The sequence below is a fragment of the Styela clava genome, chromosome 11 (assembly GCF_964204865.1).
Source record: "Styela clava chromosome 11, kaStyClav1.hap1.2, whole genome shotgun sequence".
NCBI lineage: Eukaryota > Metazoa > Chordata > Ascidiacea > Stolidobranchia > Styelidae > Styela > Styela clava.
The window spans coordinates 15,958,924-15,978,021 of NC_135260.1; the positions used below are offsets into that span (position 1 = coordinate 15,958,924).

The 19,098-nt window shown below is 35.4% G+C and overlaps 1 protein-coding gene across 2 annotated transcripts in view; it reads right to left on the minus strand.

Annotated features, from left to right (window-relative positions):
* The window catches only part of LOC120346950 (uncharacterized), a 31,512-nt gene extending 13,241 nt beyond the window's left edge, over positions 1 to 18,271 (minus strand). For both annotated transcript variants that reach the window (XM_039416748.2, XM_039416747.2), the window contains exons 1-5: positions 18,143 to 18,271; positions 18,005 to 18,074; positions 14,038 to 17,921; positions 12,912 to 13,145; positions 111 to 241 (exon numbers count right to left, since the gene is read on the minus strand). In XM_039416748.2, coding sequence (XP_039272682.2) covers positions 111 to 241; positions 12,912 to 13,145; positions 14,038 to 17,921; positions 18,005 to 18,074; positions 18,143 to 18,233 — 4,410 coding nt within the window. In that variant the 5' untranslated portion in view covers positions 18,234 to 18,271. The remainder of the gene's footprint in view (positions 1 to 110; positions 242 to 12,911; positions 13,146 to 14,037; positions 17,922 to 18,004; positions 18,075 to 18,142) is intronic.
* Between the last annotated feature and the right edge of the window lie 827 nt (positions 18,272 to 19,098).

Sequence of the window (19,098 nt, forward strand, 5' to 3'; positions counted from 1 at the left end):
ATGTAGAATACAGAAGTAGTTATAATTTTATACGTAACTACCCTTCGTGACATTCGGACCTAGAAATCGTCGGCTTATTTACTCAGAATGTATTGAAATATAAAACTTACATTTTTAGTCGGTCCATCCACAACACCTGCAAAATCATCTCCTTCGTCAACTGTAGAATGCACAGGTAACGACGGCTTAGGAGGAATAGCTGGCTTATCTGTTAGCTTATCCTTCATTTCTGGAGCTATAACTGAAATTTAAAGAATATTGGATTGATAGAAAACATAATAATACCAAACAAACTAAGTTTTTCTTTGGGTATAATAAAGGTATTGAAACAAATAGGAATACGCCGTCTCTAAATATTGCACATCCGGACACGCTCGAAATGGTTTTGAAACGTTTAGTGTGAAAATATCTCTCTGGTTAAAACATTATAAACTAATTTTGTATTCACAATCACAAGTTCTTCATCTCAAACATAAAGCCGTAACATCCAACCTGGGTCGAGAAGTTCAGCGCAAATATTTGTTATTAGGAATTTCTCGTCATAACATTGTTAGCTCATTACATACGCCCCACGTGCCAAAGGTATGAATAAAAAACCACATCGACAAATGATACTGAAGGAGAATTAGTCCGGTAAGTTTTCTGTAAAAATATCTTTTATGACTACATCAAAAATTCAGCTATTTGTCAAGTAATTCAGTCGGATTCACATCTGAGAGCGAATTGAGCTTACATTACCGATGAGAATTAGTATATAAATGTTGTTAAATGGAACTGTAGTACATTTCAAGCAAGCGGTGGCTCCGTAATAAATCCTAAAACTGTATCCTCTATCTACCTCTCGACCTGAATTTCTGTTCGTCGTTACAAAAAGCACTGTTTTTAATCAGCCAGAATATATTTTCTAACTAATAATGCCACGCGAATTAGACGTAATTTCCCTCTATTCTGAATATTCACAGTAATTACCACTCTCGCGCCGTTGACCTGAGAGCTGGGCTCTTAGAATCTCTTGATACTGACAACCTAATCCCCGATTAACGAGTGTGCGTAGATCGAGTGACCCAACCATTAGCTATTTCAGAAATGTGTTGTCAATAGCGCGTAACAAACAATAAAAAAAGTCAGTGCATGTTCGAGACGGGGCCATAAAACACGCGAGATATCGACCTAATCTATCTATTGCCCGTGTATGGTGAATTAAAAATATTTTGCTCGATTCTGCCATCGGCGACGTTTTGTTTGACGGGCGATTAGTTACATGACGCTTTGTCATCAATGTTTTACTGACCGTCAAACAATGATGGCTATAGAATTGAAAACTAGGACAACAAAGGATAATCTATATTTAGACGGTATGTCTAGTTTGGGTTATGAGCTGAAGATGAATTCTTATTAATACCGTGTGCGCAACGTGCTCTAATCTCAGAGTGTCATCGTGGGTGATTTCTGTCCTTTTTTGTTCAAGTTCCCCAAAGGAAAATTCTGCCAAAAAGCAAAGATATGCGGTTGCTAGGTTTTTTTTTGGTTATGTTTGGCTTAACTGAATTTGCTCCCATTCTTCACAGTATTAAAAGGGATTACACCTGCTGAAACTTGGCGTCTTCTAAACAAGCACAGTAAACTATCACTTGTTCACTTACACTAAAATGTAGACATGCAGTATTTGACAATTTTGTCGAAACCTTAAGTATGATAAATTCCTAAATTCCTTTTTGATTGTCGCACTCACCCGAGGTTCGAATGTAAATTTCGTTGGGGACACGACAAGGACTATTTATAAATTTTCGTCGTTATTTTGGATTGACATCACAGAATGCTGTTCAATAGTATAATACAAGCCACTGTGTCAGTTTTTCACTGATCTATGCTGCGCACTGTGTTACATCTTACTACGGTTTTTGTCGCCGGGAAACCTCAGCCTGGCATATATATTATTTTACCCAGCGAGAAAATGAAGAAATTTTAACACTAACCGAATTTAAGCGATCTGTTCCGCGGATAAACTTAAATTTATATAATATTGTCTAAATATTGTAAAACAGACAAAATACACGCCATCTTGAATAAACATACAGAAAACGACATGGTTGCAGGGGCGTTCCCCTTTATGTGATAGTATGTAATATGATATTTTATATGGCAGGAATGGAATGCTCTTGTTATTTGTCGTTGGCGTGTTTTCATTGAACGGATAAAAATATTACTCGTGAAGAAATGGCGCTTAATATTACAAACACTATGACGTCATTGAACGATCAAGAAACAAATATTATATATTCGCGGGTCCAAAAAATTTTGTATGCTTATTACAGCTATGACACTCCTTATGGTACAATCTGTAGGAAATAAACCCCATTCTTTCGAGGGGTTCACTGCGTTATGTCCGAGAATTCTCAAACTTTCCATCCCGTACCTATTGGTATTAGAAGCGAACTTTTATACTCTATCGAACTTATTCTAAAATTCGCTTGAATAATACGAATAATTTCAATTGAAATTGTCCTTTAGCATTTGCTTGTTAGTCGTACGAGACGTTTTGAGTAGAATGGCGTTCCGGGAGTTGATGTCTCTTATCTCGTGAGAGAGCTTGCGTTCAGCAAATAGTATTTCAAAATTCATCAGTACCGCACAAACCTATACTCCATTACTGGCAAGAAACATTAGTATTACGTCATTGACAAATAAGCACAAAAACAAATTTCCTACCTCTTCCCGATGTTTCATAATAAATAGTTTGTGGATATTGTTGTTTTTCTTCAAGATTCGGTTCTGGCTCAAGCATGTAATCGAGCCCATTAAGATAGTAATTGCCTACTGGAACAGTATCCATTTTCATCGGAATCCGAAATATTTTATATTTTATACGAAGTAGTAAAGTGCTTGATAGAAGAATGAACCAGTTAAACATAATATTCCAGATATATTATAAGCATATATGTGGTATAACTCAATTTGCTCTGGGTGCCAATACAGTCCTATTATATCGCAATTCAAAAATATTTTATTCAACTTCACACTAAAACTTTTTTAAGTTCAAACAATTGTCAGCGATCTAGCCCTCAGTTTATTTTTGCGAGAAGCTTTGTGCGTTTCTTAGCGTTCGAATAATTTCCCCGGACTCACCAAAATCCGGACCATATACAAATACACTGTTTGAACTAACAAAAAGTTCTCATGAACTGTCAGATTGTTGTAGCATATTGTCTAACTGCTGCTTAACCTTCGAACTGTAGGAGACCTCTCGTTTGTCACCAGCTTTACTGATGCAAGTTGTCATAAACAATATTACTATATCCGTAGGCTATCTCAAAATAAATCATTTCTTATATTGACGCCTTCTAGTCGATGAATAGTGTAGTCGTGCGTTTCTATAAAAAAATTGGGATACTGACTAGAATTTTGGACAGAGGACTTCTATGACTCAGGGCCAACAGCATTATATTATACCTAGAAGTGGCAGTGATTTTACCGATAATTTTTAATTCATTGACGAGATCCATGATGTTCGCCGTTCGTAGGATGTAGTGCGTAAACCGTACCAATTTGACGTTTCTCATGTTTTCAAGACAAATTGTTATCAATATCGATTTTTAACCAAAAATGGATGTTATTAATATATAAAAGATTTTCTCCATAGAGTTTAACTCTTCGCCCATAGCATGTATACAGAAATACAGAATATTTGCCCAACAGCATTACAACTACGTCGTTCGTTCACTCCAAATAGGAACCCATAAACAAATCATCTCAAATCAAAGTTTCAAGGTTTCAGTTTCGCTTGCAGTTTGATGCAGAAAATCAAAAATTGTTAGCAAACTATACCTTAAAATCGGGTTGACGTAAAATTCGCCAAACAAAAAGACCTACGAATATTATGGTAATACACGACGAACTAGTTCTATGAGTTTCTGCTGTTATTCTATTTCTAACTAATTTGAAAAGAGGACGCGACGCCGTCGTCTTCAATAAAAGTCGCTTCCTAATGGAAATAAATCTGACGACAATGGCGGACACTCGTCATAAAACTAAAAGCTAATTACCGCCTTTCATGTTTTGTGTTAAGTTAACGACACTAATAACGTATCTCTTCAGACATCCTGAACCTTACTAGAGACGGCGATAAATTATGATGTTTTATCATCATATCTTACGTGATGAAGCATAGTCTCAATAAGCAATAAAACAATTTGGTCACCTGCTGAGACTGCACTGTGATACTTTATCGTCATTTAAGGTTAAAAGTTTATGGAAAATATAATGTCCGAGCCAAACATCGGTAAATAATCTGAAATAACTTACCTTAAATCAAGTAATTTAGATATCACATATAAGTGAGAGTTGGACACTAAATGAATAACCTTTTTCATTATATTAAATACGAAAATATTGAGACTATTATTACATCCAATATTCCAAGGAAATAGCGATATTAGGTTAGAAAAATCAATGCGATCCAGATACTACTATATCTAAAAGGATTTTTTCTTAATACAATGCCTGTAAGGGTTGCCTAACATTGGGTACTACTCAATACGTGGAGTAGAGTAGACAAACCCCAAAAGTTATTTAAATTTCGTGAGTCCTGAATGCATTTCAAATATCATATCTACACCATTCAAGCACTATCGGTTAAAAAGTTAATACTATACGTGGTGGTTGAAGAGTAACAAAGCTTCGCGTAACTTGCCATAAATCTACAAAGCCGGATTTTCACTGACACGCATTGATTTCTAAGCATACCTTGTCCAATTGCTGATATGTTTCAAAACAAAATTTAATTAGTTTATATAGTCACGCATGGAGTCATAGATAAGGCCTAAAGAATGCTGAATGGCTTTGTTACATACTTTCGACTACTGATATTATCTTTCAGATGAACTTTTCACAGTGCAGTTAATAGTTCGACAGTGTCCCACGTTTGACCAACGAATAGGTTCTTTCTAAAATCTAATCGCACTCTTCATCACACAAGAAGCTGACGAGATTTATATTATCGAAAATTTACTTGACGAAAACGATCGTACCCAAAATTTGCAACCAGAAGAATCATTTCCAATTGACTAAACTTTAACCTTGTGTTTCGAGGAGTCATTGGTACTTACTTATCTTTTATACATTCACAAAATTCCTCCTCCTCCAACAGTATAAACGGAAATGTCAACAAAGCCACAAAAAGTGAGAATCTACTTTCAAGCTGTATTAAAGCTGAATTAAATCAAATTCACTTGCGCAATTACGAAAATAAATGAAAAAACACGGCCCGAATAGTCGAAGCTTCTTTCTCTGCTGTTTGCCTTATTCCACGTAGATTTACAATATCAATAATTCTCTTAGCCATTTTAAGCTGATGCAACAACTACCGAAGTACACCTGGTTCTAATAAATGCATAATTTAGTACGTGGTTTGACCGAAAAACAAGTTAAACGATATACCTATAATTTCACGCAAACCAGCGGCCAAGATCTAATGGGAAGTATGACGCGTGAAAATTTTCCGGATGAAAGCAGATGAGCTAAATCGAAAAAAATGTCACGAAGTAATTTGTAGGTCTCGTTAATGTTCACTGAGAAATCGTACAATATTAATGACTAATCGCTATTTGAAAACCTCTTGCCGTCGTAGATAGCTGTGAACTTGAATCCCGGGATTCCCTGGTCTGCTGTCGGCCAAACAAACCAAATTATGGCGATAAAAATCGAACACAGATGCCGCATTTAATTAATTGAATCCGATGGAAATAAATGTATATTGCGCGGATCGAAAATTATTCTCGTTAAATGGCAATTGTATTACAATATACATCTGGCTTATGTGCACAACTTTACTATTCCAAGCATGATCGAATGTTATACAATATCAGCCAGCGACTCTAATCACATACAAATAAACTGTGGCTAATTTCTCAATACTGATTTGTTAATAAAAACAAAACATTACTATCACCGTGGTCGATCTTGAAACTTCAATTATAGGTTTCTTATTGCAGATATATTCATAGTTATGCGATACCCTGGGGTAATTTGTGCGTCGACTGTGACGACCTTGAGGTTACGTCTAAGTCTGTCACAGCGTCGGTTCGACGTCATAATTTATTACGCCATCCCTTATTTTCTATCGGGTCATTGAGGACAAATTGTTTTCGCGCGTCCATCTTGTTCATTTTATGGCTAGAACAAAAACTGATGAATTAATTTACTCGTGAACCATAGGCGAACTAAATTACCGAGATGTAACAGGCTTTTTGCTATAGGTCGTGACGTTTTATTGGCTTATAAAATTGAATATGCGGAAAACGCAATAATAAACATCTTGCGACTGCAATGACCCGATGGTTAAATAAAGAAAGAGATGGCGACCCTGACTTAAATATTTGATAGCTCAACTAAATCTTAAAATTTCTATCAAAACTGAACAAATCTGATTTGTCTACTGTTCAAAACGTGCTATTTTCATGTATAGTTACAATTTTTTCGTTTGCTGATAATAAAGTAAAATCTGGGTTGTGAACTACTTTTTGCTATTTTAAAGTTTGTAAATATTAACCTCGTCGTTACATACATCTTTCTGAATCGTTAGATTTTAACACTTTCTGGCAAAATAATCATTAAAAATGACGAAATACTCAGAAATTTTGGACGATGTCTTTATCCCGATTTAAAGCTAATGCAATCAAGCTGTCATTGACTTTTTGATACATTATAATTAAAGGTTATTGAAAGACTCAATTGAGATATCTACGTGGAGAATAAAGATCAATGAATTAAAATAAAATGAACTATAATTAAAAGTGTAATCTTTAAGTGGTTTATATACGATTAAGCCAAATGTATGAGAAGGTTAATTTAGCACAGTATGACTAAATTATGTATACCTGTTCATCTCTATACTTGATCTTACAACACATTGACTGACACGGTTGGTGTGAATTATTTGTATTATTTTTTATTCATTTTCTGATTCAAAGTGCAAAATAGTTCTCTCAATTATATATATCCGGCCCCATTTTTCAAAAAGTTATCTACTTTTTAGCGTGAAAACGTTCAAGACATTATCCAGATGTTTATGTCCCAATATTTTGGATTATTCAGTGCTTTGGGTATAAACATTATACTCTAAAAGTTACGTTAGGTGTCTTGCAAGACGCTTTGAACTCGGATTGGTATTTTGAATTAGGTGAATAGGCGATTTGAAGCAACTAGTAGAAGTAGAAACAATAGGAAGTTCCTATTAGGAACTGATTTTAGATACATATATGTGAAACGCACAGTTATCCCATTCCAACCCGTAAATTTTCTACTCCACGTTGAGGGCATTGAAAAGATCGTATTGCCGCCAAAAATCTTGAAAAATTGTCTTTTTTTTTGCTATATAAAATTATAACAAACACGGTACCATGTCCTAAAATTACAAATTCTAAGCCATTTGACGAATGACGAATTTTCTTTAGTAAGTGATTGTGTTTATATTTGACGACTGAGGGACAGACTTTGTCGCACTGATGCAAAAACATTTACTCCGCAGTCAAAAAATGCTATCATCGCGTTTTGCTAATATGCATAAACAGGAATTCTTAATCATCAAAATCACAATATAATAAATAAAGTAATATTTCCATATATAAATTAGTTGAAAATACCTAAAATACTCAGATAACAACAAGTCGACATTATTCATAAAATTTTCAATCGTAAACCACTGGTTTGAACAAACATAGAATTCTGGCTTTGACAATGCTATACATATGCCTCAAGTTTCATACCTAATAAAATAAAGAAAGTTTGTTAAGGAGAACAAGTTAACTGACTGTGCTAGCTAATGCAACCCTTCCTGTTAACACACCCATGCTTAATCTCCGTTTGTGGCCTCAACCGTAACTTGTCATCTATATTTTTCAACACCAACGTTTACTCCGGGTTTACACACTAATGGTCTGTATTGAGTTTTCAGTCACCGAATGATATTTATGATAAAGATTAAGCCTGTCAATCGAAATATAACGTACTTCTCGGGGATAATATAGAAAATTGTACCTACTATACTATTTTCATACATGAAATACTCAAAGTCTAATCTACTCCTCACGAATGGTATTTCTATGAAGGATCACTAATACTGAATGCATATATATCACGCACATGTATGGTGAGTGGAAAATTGTTCATAAGGTCAAAATGAATTGCTCCCTACCGACTAGCTCAGTCAATTAATTTTATAGACTGATGAATCTCATTTATCACAATTATAATATTTTTAAAATATCCACAAAATCGTACATGATCTGAGAAAAACACAACATAAAAATGAAATTCGTTTTCTAATAGTTGCCATTGTGGATGTAGGTGGAAATTGGCAACAAATTACCACATCATTATAATTGACGGTTTCGTTGATTATCTCATATAAGGTTATATAGAGCGTATAGTATCAACTCGGTATTATACTTCCCTAACACTACAGCAAAGATTACAGAAATCGCTTGTGAATGTTGCCCAGTTGCCTCTGTTCACGATTTATTAGTACCCAATGGTGGAAACTTTTTCGTGTACGGACTATTAACACGTCATCTGTAAATCAACACAAAAGGCGGCATTCAACTATTTACATTTGCAACATTTTTGCACACTTTCTTACAATTCGGCATTTCTGAGTTCCTATAAATTATATATTCTATATCCTCATTGAGTGGTTATAGGTATTTTGAGTCCACATATAAACCATCTATCTGGTATCCTTAATCTTCAAGTGAATGGTAGGCATTGGTCAAATTTGCAATGACCCGCTGCTAAGTATTCGAGATAGTATAACTTCATTCGATTCGTATAGTTCGTTTTCAACACATATATTCCACTACCTAAACTATCTGGGAAGTTTTGTGTAATTTACTATTCTATAATTAAAGAGTATTGTCCATTGTGTACTACTTTCAACAGCAATTTTGATATTGCATCAATCTTTACCAAGTTATAGAAGTCGATTTTGTAGATGAAGCTGACAAAACAAGTTACGACCAATGCTATTGTACAGCAAGTGTAAAGCAAACAAGTTGCTTTACAAATCCGGTACCGTAACAGGTGGTCATTCGAATGATACTATAGCAAACAAAGATTTATGAAGGTATACAACAGGATTTATCTACGGCCTGTTCAGAGGGCCAGATTTAGACAACAACAGCCCCGAAGCCATTTTATTTGTGTGGCCCTTCTTTAATAATAACAAAGCTCCCTGGAATCAAATTATGCCGCCATAAAACGCCTTTAAATTTTTATGTCAAATACATCATGGCGTTAAAAATTAATTCTTAAATTGTGTAAAAAAAATATCAGTAACAGCACTAACAGGTAATATATATACGTATCTACATGGTACGCTAACAACTGAAATAAAACGAATTGTAAGTTGAGTTTAAAAACGCATTTAAGAAACTCTGGGTTGTGTAATAAATGAATTAGTATATTTTGTTGAGTTACACTTACAGGGATACAGTTTTTCAAGTTTAGAAAAATTCATTCATTCGACTGTATTTAATTTCTAACAATGTAAACGGACATTATTTGCAACAATAATTCATATTTTGGTTAAAAAATGTCACTTTGAAAAAAATTTGAACCGGTCAAATTATTGACAAGCCTTTATATATCAAAACGACTTTAAAGTGAATACCAGTTCGAAATTTAATGTAGAGGCCGCTAGGCTTCTGCCTACCTTGCCTAATGGTATATCAGGCACTGCCTATTCATCGTCAATAGAATATCCTGCTACAAAACCTTCCACCATAATATGTAAGCTGAACGATAACACCGATTACGACGTTGCAAGAAAGGTAAAAATTAAAAAGCAAACGGGAATTTAGGCAAGGTGTTCGATTAAAGCACACAATGCACGTTTAACGAACATGGACGGACATACATACGTCTTCCTGCAAACATTCTGTTCAAGGAATCAAAAATGCCACAGAATTAAGTTAAAACAAATTAACATATTTCCAAATATTTGCAACGAAATGTCTGCAACCATATGGTATGAGTCGTGAACATATATAATTTAATGAATTGGAGAAATTTTTCTCTAAAATTTTCTTTTGTCCACCACAAATGCAACTTTGGCAGTTAGAAGTAGGAATGGATATATGGCCCCGATTGTTATTTGAATGGCCTAACCCGGAGAAGATTGTTGGACTGCGATCCGGCCATTTAATATTCATCTTTCCGAACCTCGATCTACGTCCTTTTCATCATACATTAACGTCTCAAACTGTTGCTTTGTTCTTGTCAGACCCTTACTGGTTAATGCAGTTTAGTTTCACTTGTTGCCAGTTAACGGAAATGCCCCATCAACCGTAGCTAATAACCCGCTAAGCTCACTCGCGTTGAAGGGCAGATTATAGGTGACGTGATAGGTCTACTTTTACGGATGATGTTTTAATTTAGAGGTATGCATTTCGGGATATATATTACAGGTATTGTAAGCGCGCTTGTTTATCATCAAGTCCGTTTATGCCAAAGTAAAACTTCTCAAATCTAACGGTACATTTTGCAACCATCGTTTAACAAATTTCATGAAATAAAGTGCATTTAGGAATTGTTGTTTGCGGGCAGTTTTGATATGTATATTCTTATCTTATCTCAAAATAAAAATATTTGCATGAGTCATACATTCCTATAATTTGGATACGTAGCAATTCTTGAGTGCAAACTTCCCTTGGTAGAAGACGACAATAACATATCAAAGGACTTGTGTTTCGCGGCAAGACATTTATGCCAAGACTTTGTATTTGAATTAGTTTTCCAATTGTGAATCAGTTTCCTACCAGTATTGCCCTTTAACTAAGCATGGTCAACATGTATAGGACGACACAATTTGTATATAGCTCATATTCAGACAAAACAAAACTTTTTCATTATAGCAAATGAACGTTTATACCACATAATAAAGTGAAATTTGAAATCAAATATTTAATTCAGTTAGAGAGCATTAATTGTATGCTGAATTGCATCGAAGATTGAAAAAACGCCTTTTTTACAATGTTTGATTTTTGATTTTGATCGCAATGAGTAATAAAAACCACATTTTTGGCATATTTACAAACTACAATATTAACGCCGATTTAGCCCACAATGCCACCTGGGGCTACGGATTCTCTGAATACGCTAAATTCGTTTTTATGCATGTAAACAAAATAATTGAGTTACAGAAGCTCACGAATATTATCTTACATAACATTATTATTGTTGAATGAAGCAAAGTATAAAACCCAAAAAAGGCAAAATGGTTGTTTCGCAAGATTTACAAGTTTTGCTGATTGATATATGAACAGGTATGCTATCCTTGAATGAAAACATACAATTCATTGCAAAAGTCTTAATAAAACAAATACGCAACAATCAAATGTGCCATCTTGGATAATTTTGAGAATACTCATACAATACATTTCACAAACACATCACTGCACTGTCACCAGAAAAAGTGTTTTGTTCAAACGTAATTCACTTGCTATCCTATTTAGTTGAGCCTATTTCGACTTCTTATGAAACTAATGATAATAGTGATTTTATCAGCATAATTTAATATTTAATTAAATTAATAAGGTTGTTTTAATAGATCTAAGTCATTGCAATAACAAACGCAAGTCGCTGAAATTTAATCCACAGCCTTCAAATTACGTTCCACTTTATCCGACTATCTCGTGAAAAATAGAATTTCTCAGTTTAAGTATAGAATTGAATTTCAGAGGTATATTATCAATTAGAATAAATAATAAAATATAGATATATAATAGATAAATATAGTAATTTTATCAATTCGTCCATATCGAAAAATCTGCAAGAGGATACGAATAATGTTGTTCATATGCGACCCTTAGTGTCATCTCAAAATTACCCTGCGTACTAACGTCTGTGTCTATTGTTCAACCACTGATACATTAAAACCTTGATATTTACTCACGAATCTTATTTTTCGTCGCTCTTTCATAACGACCAATTGCGTGCAACGTATCGTACTATGAACTCCGGAAGACACAGTCATTAACATGTCTCCATGAAACGAACTAATACTGAAACTGGTGGTTGCGCATTAAACATGATAACGAAACATAAAATTACTAGAAAGAATTATGATGAAAATTTGAATAGGAATACGAGATACCAATGCGCAAGGACACAAACAACTCCTACGTCTTCAGATGAGCTATGGGTCCACTTGGTGTCCAATGAATAAATGTCAACAGGATAGAACTGACATGGGCAATCTACGGCCTGTAGGCAAAATCCTGCTCGTTGGGTAATTTAATCTGGCCCGCCTGATGCTGCCACAACCAAACTAAAACCTAATTGTGATGTTTTAGCTAAATAGATCAAGAAATTTGTTGCGATTACGATTAAATTTAGTTCCGGTACGAGGCTTATTGTTTTCCAATTTTGCTTTTATGACACTGTAAATATTTTTCATAAAATGTAACTTTTTATGTCACAGTTACATGGCCCGCCATTCTAGGTGGGTAAAATTTTTGGACCCTGGTTCGAATTAGAATTCGGAACAAGAGAGCAATGCTCAAATATATGGACACGTTAACTAGAGCGAAGCAGTCCTTACATTACCTTATAGAATTGAATTTCAGAGGTCTATTATCAATTAGAACAATTAATAAAATATATATATATATAATAGATAAATATAGTAATTTTATCATTTCGTCCATATCGAAAAATCTGCAAGAGAATACGAAAATATATTGTTGCTCATATGCGACCCTTAGTGTAATCTCTAAATTACCCTGTACTAACGACTGTGTCTATTGTTCAACCACTGATACATTAAAATCTTTCGAAAACAGGAGCAAAGAAGTGACTGGAAGCATCTGGCGCCAATCAATGAATAAATGTCGTTTTAACAATCTTGCATAACTCACCTTCTCTAACATTCTTTTCGTTTCGTACTCTTTCATTCTTCATTGGAAAACTCTTTCGTCTAGTAGGATTATGCACATTTTGAGCCTTATCATCTTCAATATTTCCTTTTCTTGGCGCACCGATGAGCACACTGGGTGGAGCATTAACTTCCTCCGCTTCATCTTCTCTGACATTTTCTTCTGATTCATTCGGATTCAGTGTAATTTTTACGCAACTGGAGTAAACATTCATTCCTGCAAGTACAGTAATTTTGTCAAAATTCTCGCACAATAAAGTAGTGAAACATTCAAATTCCAGAAAATCTCAAAAGTCCTTGACCCAATTTAAACGCCTGCATGCGAAATTCTATCTGTCTGTCGATTCTGTTTGAATTGCTAGTTTGAAGCTAATTGCTCATTTCTGCAAATATTTCGTTTTCAAGAATTAAAATATGGAACATATAAGTGTTACCTCACGCCACGACGAGCCGCATTTATTTTAATAGTTCAAATCTGGCCTCCCCGTAGTAAGGGCTGTTCACCGTGAAAATTCGTGGTTATTACACGATATTATAGCGTCGTTATCTATAACCCAGAATTGAAAGAAATAAGACGCATTGGCAGAGTAATGATGTAACTAATTGTGAATGTTGTTGGCAAATATTGTCAGAGGTTTGAGTGTGTTATCATACGACATGTCTCAAACTAAACCTGTTCAACAATATTATGTGGCACATTCGCCGAAGAAGTAAATAGAGGTAAAACTGTTTCACAAAACAACTGATCCAACAACATTTTCAAGTTATATTTGTTGCGTTTTGTTTTGTTGTTAGAAATTTAATAAATTAAAAATATTGAGTCGCAACGAGGTACTTATTGCAATCGCAGTTTTTATGTATCATTCGTTTTGAAGTTTTTGAAGAATAGATTAATTTATGTAGGACTTTGCTTGACTGAGACAAATTTGTTTCTTAAATGATAAATTTAACTTGATTACAAACGCAATGAAATTCAGTAACACATTAGTCGGAATAATACAACTTAAAATCGATTCATGTATTAACTTTAGTTTTCTTATAGATTATTGAAAAATTTGGCGATCGATTACAGACCCATTATTCTCACATATCATAAAAATATCGCTCACCTCCCGTGAGTAATTTTATTGCTGAATTCTTCGTACTTGGGATAGTATATTGGTGAGACGGGCTACGACTATTTGTATGGCTTCCATCCGATTCCACAAAGTCTGGATGTTCATTATTTATACTTTCTTCTTCCAACTTTTTCACAGATGGTTGTGAAGTTGTTTCTTCAGCTGCAATCTGGGGCTGTGATCTAGTAAAACATGTCTGAATATTTCCATATTGTGCAGGGGATTCTGATCGATTTATGTCATGCAGTGATATCGTACGTTGTGACGTTAAATTACTGCTTTTCACTGGCTTGTAGATATGATGCGACGTGCTTCTAGAATATGGTTTGGGGCAAGCATTATATGACAACGACATCTTATTTTTGTTTTGTGTCGACTCAGATGGGGGTACACTTTCGTAGACTGGAAAACAGAAATCTGTGTCAGTAGATCGTACTATTCCTGGAGGTAAACTTTCCGTTATCGTATTTTTGGTTGAGATCGTTGAATCTGGATCCGATTGGCGTAAGAATTCTGTGTCTATATTAGTTATTGATTGTTCTAAACTCGTAGAATTGACGGGGGCAATCTCTTGCTGACTCGATAGTGTTGCTGCCGCAGTGGGTAGCACAATATTTTCTTCCACCGCCTCCGTTGGCTCTAAATCTAATTTACTATTTAAATCGTGATTATTACTAGACGTCACAAAGTCGGATATAAACCAATTCGAATTTGTAGGCTCATTATTTCTTGCTTGAATATCTTCTCGTAATTTATGTGGATGAGCAAGAAATACTTTGAAGCCATCTACGACACTTATTTCACCATTACGAAACGTTCTTTCTGTCATGTCGTCGATATCTTCGTTTTTACCACACCCTGCATACGCTGTTTTATCCAACGCTAAACAGCTATCCAACTGTCGATAACACTGGTGTATTGGAATCTGTTTCTCATCATCGTCGCTATGTTTCTTGCTCTTATCTTTGGCTTTAACGCAAGAACCATTAGGAATGATTTCACTCAAGAGTGATGCACGCGTGCCAGCTTTCCCAAGGGTATCGACCTGGTATGAGCAATGTGGTTTTTCGTCAACATCACAACACACTGAGCTACTGTCGCCCGATGTTAATAGAGATGATTGCTGACGTACTACATTTTGTTTGTTCGACACGCCACAATCTTTGCTAGTCTGGGGTCCAAAAATATTTGTATTTGTATATACTACCGGTAATCTCAATTTCCGTTCTTCCACCGGTCTACTTCCAACTCTGCTGTTTTGTATGCTAGGAAACAGCCAATGTTCTTCTGTGCATGTATCAGTTGTTTTACTCAATTTTGATGATTTTGAAAGTACATGTTGCTCATTTTTGCGCATTGGAGAATTAGGCAAATCTTTCCTTACTTGTTGTGTTTTGGCTTCCTCCATAAATTTTTTTCTTCGTAACTTGACCATTGCAACATGACTATTACTTCGCGGAGGGGGCATAGGAACTGCGCCCATTTGCGCCAGTGAGGCAGTAGTTGATACTTCTTGAATAGATTCGCAAATTGGATTTTCATTACCTTCACTTAATTGTTTGCCGATTTTTGATTGCATTACGGATTGCCCGTTTTGTGTCATATTTGTATGAAATTTATCGCAGTTGTCTGCCTTGTTGGTTTCAATATCATAATCAGCGAAGGAAACAATTGGTTCACGTTTACACTGAGTGAACTCTTTTAAATCCGGTTCGGCGTTTCCTAGTGAACTCGATGATGACAATGCAAGTGATGATACGGTGGTCAAAGACGATGAATTGGATATAGAAGACGATCTTGAAGAACGAGGTTGACGAATCTCTGCATTTTCGTCATCAATTGTTTCGTCGTCTTTAGAAACAACGTGTTTTAGTGACGATGGAGTAATAACTTCATCATTTTCGCTTATCTTCAATGGTGTATTTGAAGTGCAACCTTTGTCTTTCTCAGTCCATGCAAAACCTTCAACATTATCCAATTTCATAACCTTGTTGCTGAAATAATCAGCTTGTACCGAAAGTATACCATTGTTGTTATTGTTCGCTTGATTAAAAGCCAATGTTCTAGGCAGCACGATGACTGAACTATCACGTTGGGCCTTTTTGTTGTCCTGTTGATTAACAGCTGAAGACATATATTCATTTGGAGTAGTTTCCAATACTTTTTCAACTTCTCTATATAATTGTTGCGACTTTGTCTTCCCAGCTAATGGCGGTGCATTCAAAGACAATTCGGGTGGAAATGAATGTGAGCACTGTGTCGCTGAAGGCGTGTCATTTGAACTTAGAATATTTTCTTCGAGGATTGGTTCTCTAACAATCGTGTTTTTATTCACTCTTTTTTGTTCTTTATTTAAAAATCTTGCAGTGCCCGACTTTTTCTGTGGCGATTGTAATACTTGACAATCTTTGTCATCAAATTCAGATTCAGTATCGGTATACACTGTATCCGGAGATCCAACCAAGTCAGCAACAGTTAACGTCATAAGATCTTTTTTTACATCATCACTTGGTATTCTCTGTCGTGGATAACATTCCGCACTTCGTGTTCTCTCGCGGATGGATTGTGAATTAGTATAACCCTTTTTCACTGTTTTATGCTGCGAAGCTATATGTGAAGGCACGTGAGTATATTTCGATGTTGCAGGCGATTCAATAGCGCGTTGCTGATCATATTTTACGCAGTGTTCTGGATTTATAGCAGTAGGTTTATTAGCAAAGGAAGTTTTAATGTCAAAATCAGGCGTTGGTGAAGGCGATTTTAAAACTGGCTGCAGGTGTGATGCTGTCTTTTCAATTGCTTCTTTTTGGTTGGATTTCGGTATAACCCATAATTGGGGCAATATAGAGTCACTTTCACCACTTGCAGCGTCAGCTCTCCTCCTTGCTTCACTGAACATTTTGCCCGCTTTGTTATCTTTAGACACAAGAAGTTCCATGGCGAGGGTCATCATTGATGATGGTGTTATCTCTGTATGCGAGCATCTTTCCTTATCTTCTGTATTCATTTGAACCACCTTTTTACGATCCCAAAATCTTTTCATTTTGTTTTCTCGCTTACTAAGATCTGATAGCGACTTGCTCTTAGCTCTGTTCAAAGCATCTTGTGGAATAACAGCAGCAGGAATAAAGTCTGATTTCTTGAAAGTAGATGACCTAACCGCTCCAGACAACATGACGTCAAGATCTGGTTGGCGTGACGAAATCGGTTTGTTTTTAACCTTGTCAAAACCTGAGTTGACAAAATCCGGTGGTGGGGGTCGACTGCGTTGCTCAGCGGGAGAAACGAAATCACTTTCATTAGGTATGTGGCGCATGATAAGCCTGGAAGATGGACCACGTTTTTTCAGATTTGATCTGCGCATGACTACAGTCGGCTGAACTTTCACTGCATGGTTGGAATTCCTGTTTTTCATCACATTAGTCGGGTCACTTGAATTTAGCTCAAATTGTTGCTGCTTACCAGACTGGTCTGCTTTCAGTTTGGGACCTGTGAGTGATGATATCCTTACGTCATCATTCACATTGCTTTTCGAAAATTCGTCATGTGATACAAAATCAGCATTGCCTGGTTTATCATGATATCCGATTACTACAGATCCTAATGTAGAAATGTGTTTGTTCGAGTCCGCCTGAGAGTCGGTAACGATAAGAGTCGAGGAACCCACAAAATCTTGTTCCGTGGGTTTGCAAATTTTCATCCTTACGGGTGGGTGATGGTACACCTTTCGTACCGGATGACGCACACTTTCTCGTTGAGGTTGAAGTGAGATAATGGTAGGTTCTGGTGTTGCAACAAAAAATTCATCACTAGTTGTGGAAAAAAATGATAATGTCGTTGAGCTGCATGGTGAAGGAGAAGGTTCATCGTCAAGACTGAAGAGCAAAACAAATTAATGAAAGACTTACTGCACTACAAGAAATACTGGAAGTGGTCAAATTAATATATAAACCTATACCTTATATCTAAATATTCCTGTTGTGCTCGACCAGTCGTTTTCAGTGGCGGTATCTGTATACTATTGCTACCTGAAAATATGCAAAAATACTTATTATTACATCAAAAAATAAATGGAATTTGAAGGAAACTTACATACCTACGAAGATTTTTTTGACTTGTAGCTTGTTAGCAGCATGATCTCCTTCATTTCCATGAGGCATTTTCTTAGGCGTATTACAAAAATGCATGCGGTGAATTTATTTACAAATATCTACTTCAACAACCTGTGCGACAAAGAACATTATTGATGATTGTTCAAAATAACAAGGCAAAAAATGAATTAAAATCTAAACATTGTTTATATTAAATCTCTCATGCTAACTGGCTATAAAAAAAAAATATCTTTTTCTAGTTCTACGAGTCCAATGGACTAAATTACTTCATGCGATATTTCTGACTATATGGGAGAGAAAGATTCATTGACGTTTTCAATTTACATTTACTTATAGTTTGCCTAATAAATTAAAATGTTCTGTCTAAAAACTGACCAAACAACGTAATTTGGTATTTGCTATCTGTACTGTTATCTGATTTCCTGTCATATTTTCAAATATAATTTTGAAATTTATTAGAAATTGTACTATTATTGTACTATATACTTACTACTTACTCCTTTAGGACTATTACATTACAATATATTGACGTAATCAAATACACAATTCCTAATAAAATTTACATAACATAAAACTTAATTAAAATCATTCACAAATATGACCTTTTCGTACCATCCGATATTGTCACAACACGATCTGCCGGTATTTGAAAAGTTTGATATCTCATGACAATGCTCGGGTATACGTGCAAAAGAATTTGAGGGCGACATTTCCCGCGCTTGCATATCGACACATGCGAAACAATCAAATTGTCTGCTTTGTTTCTTTTATTTCTCTCACTTTTGGCACAACGCCAAGTTCTATTCTCCATGCTGTCATAGGAGTGACATTCTGGAAACAGCTGCTACTTCATTATAGCTGATGATTGCGTCAACATTGTTAAATTCATCGGAAATCTATTGTGTACAACTCACTACAACACGCTGAACATAATACCGAT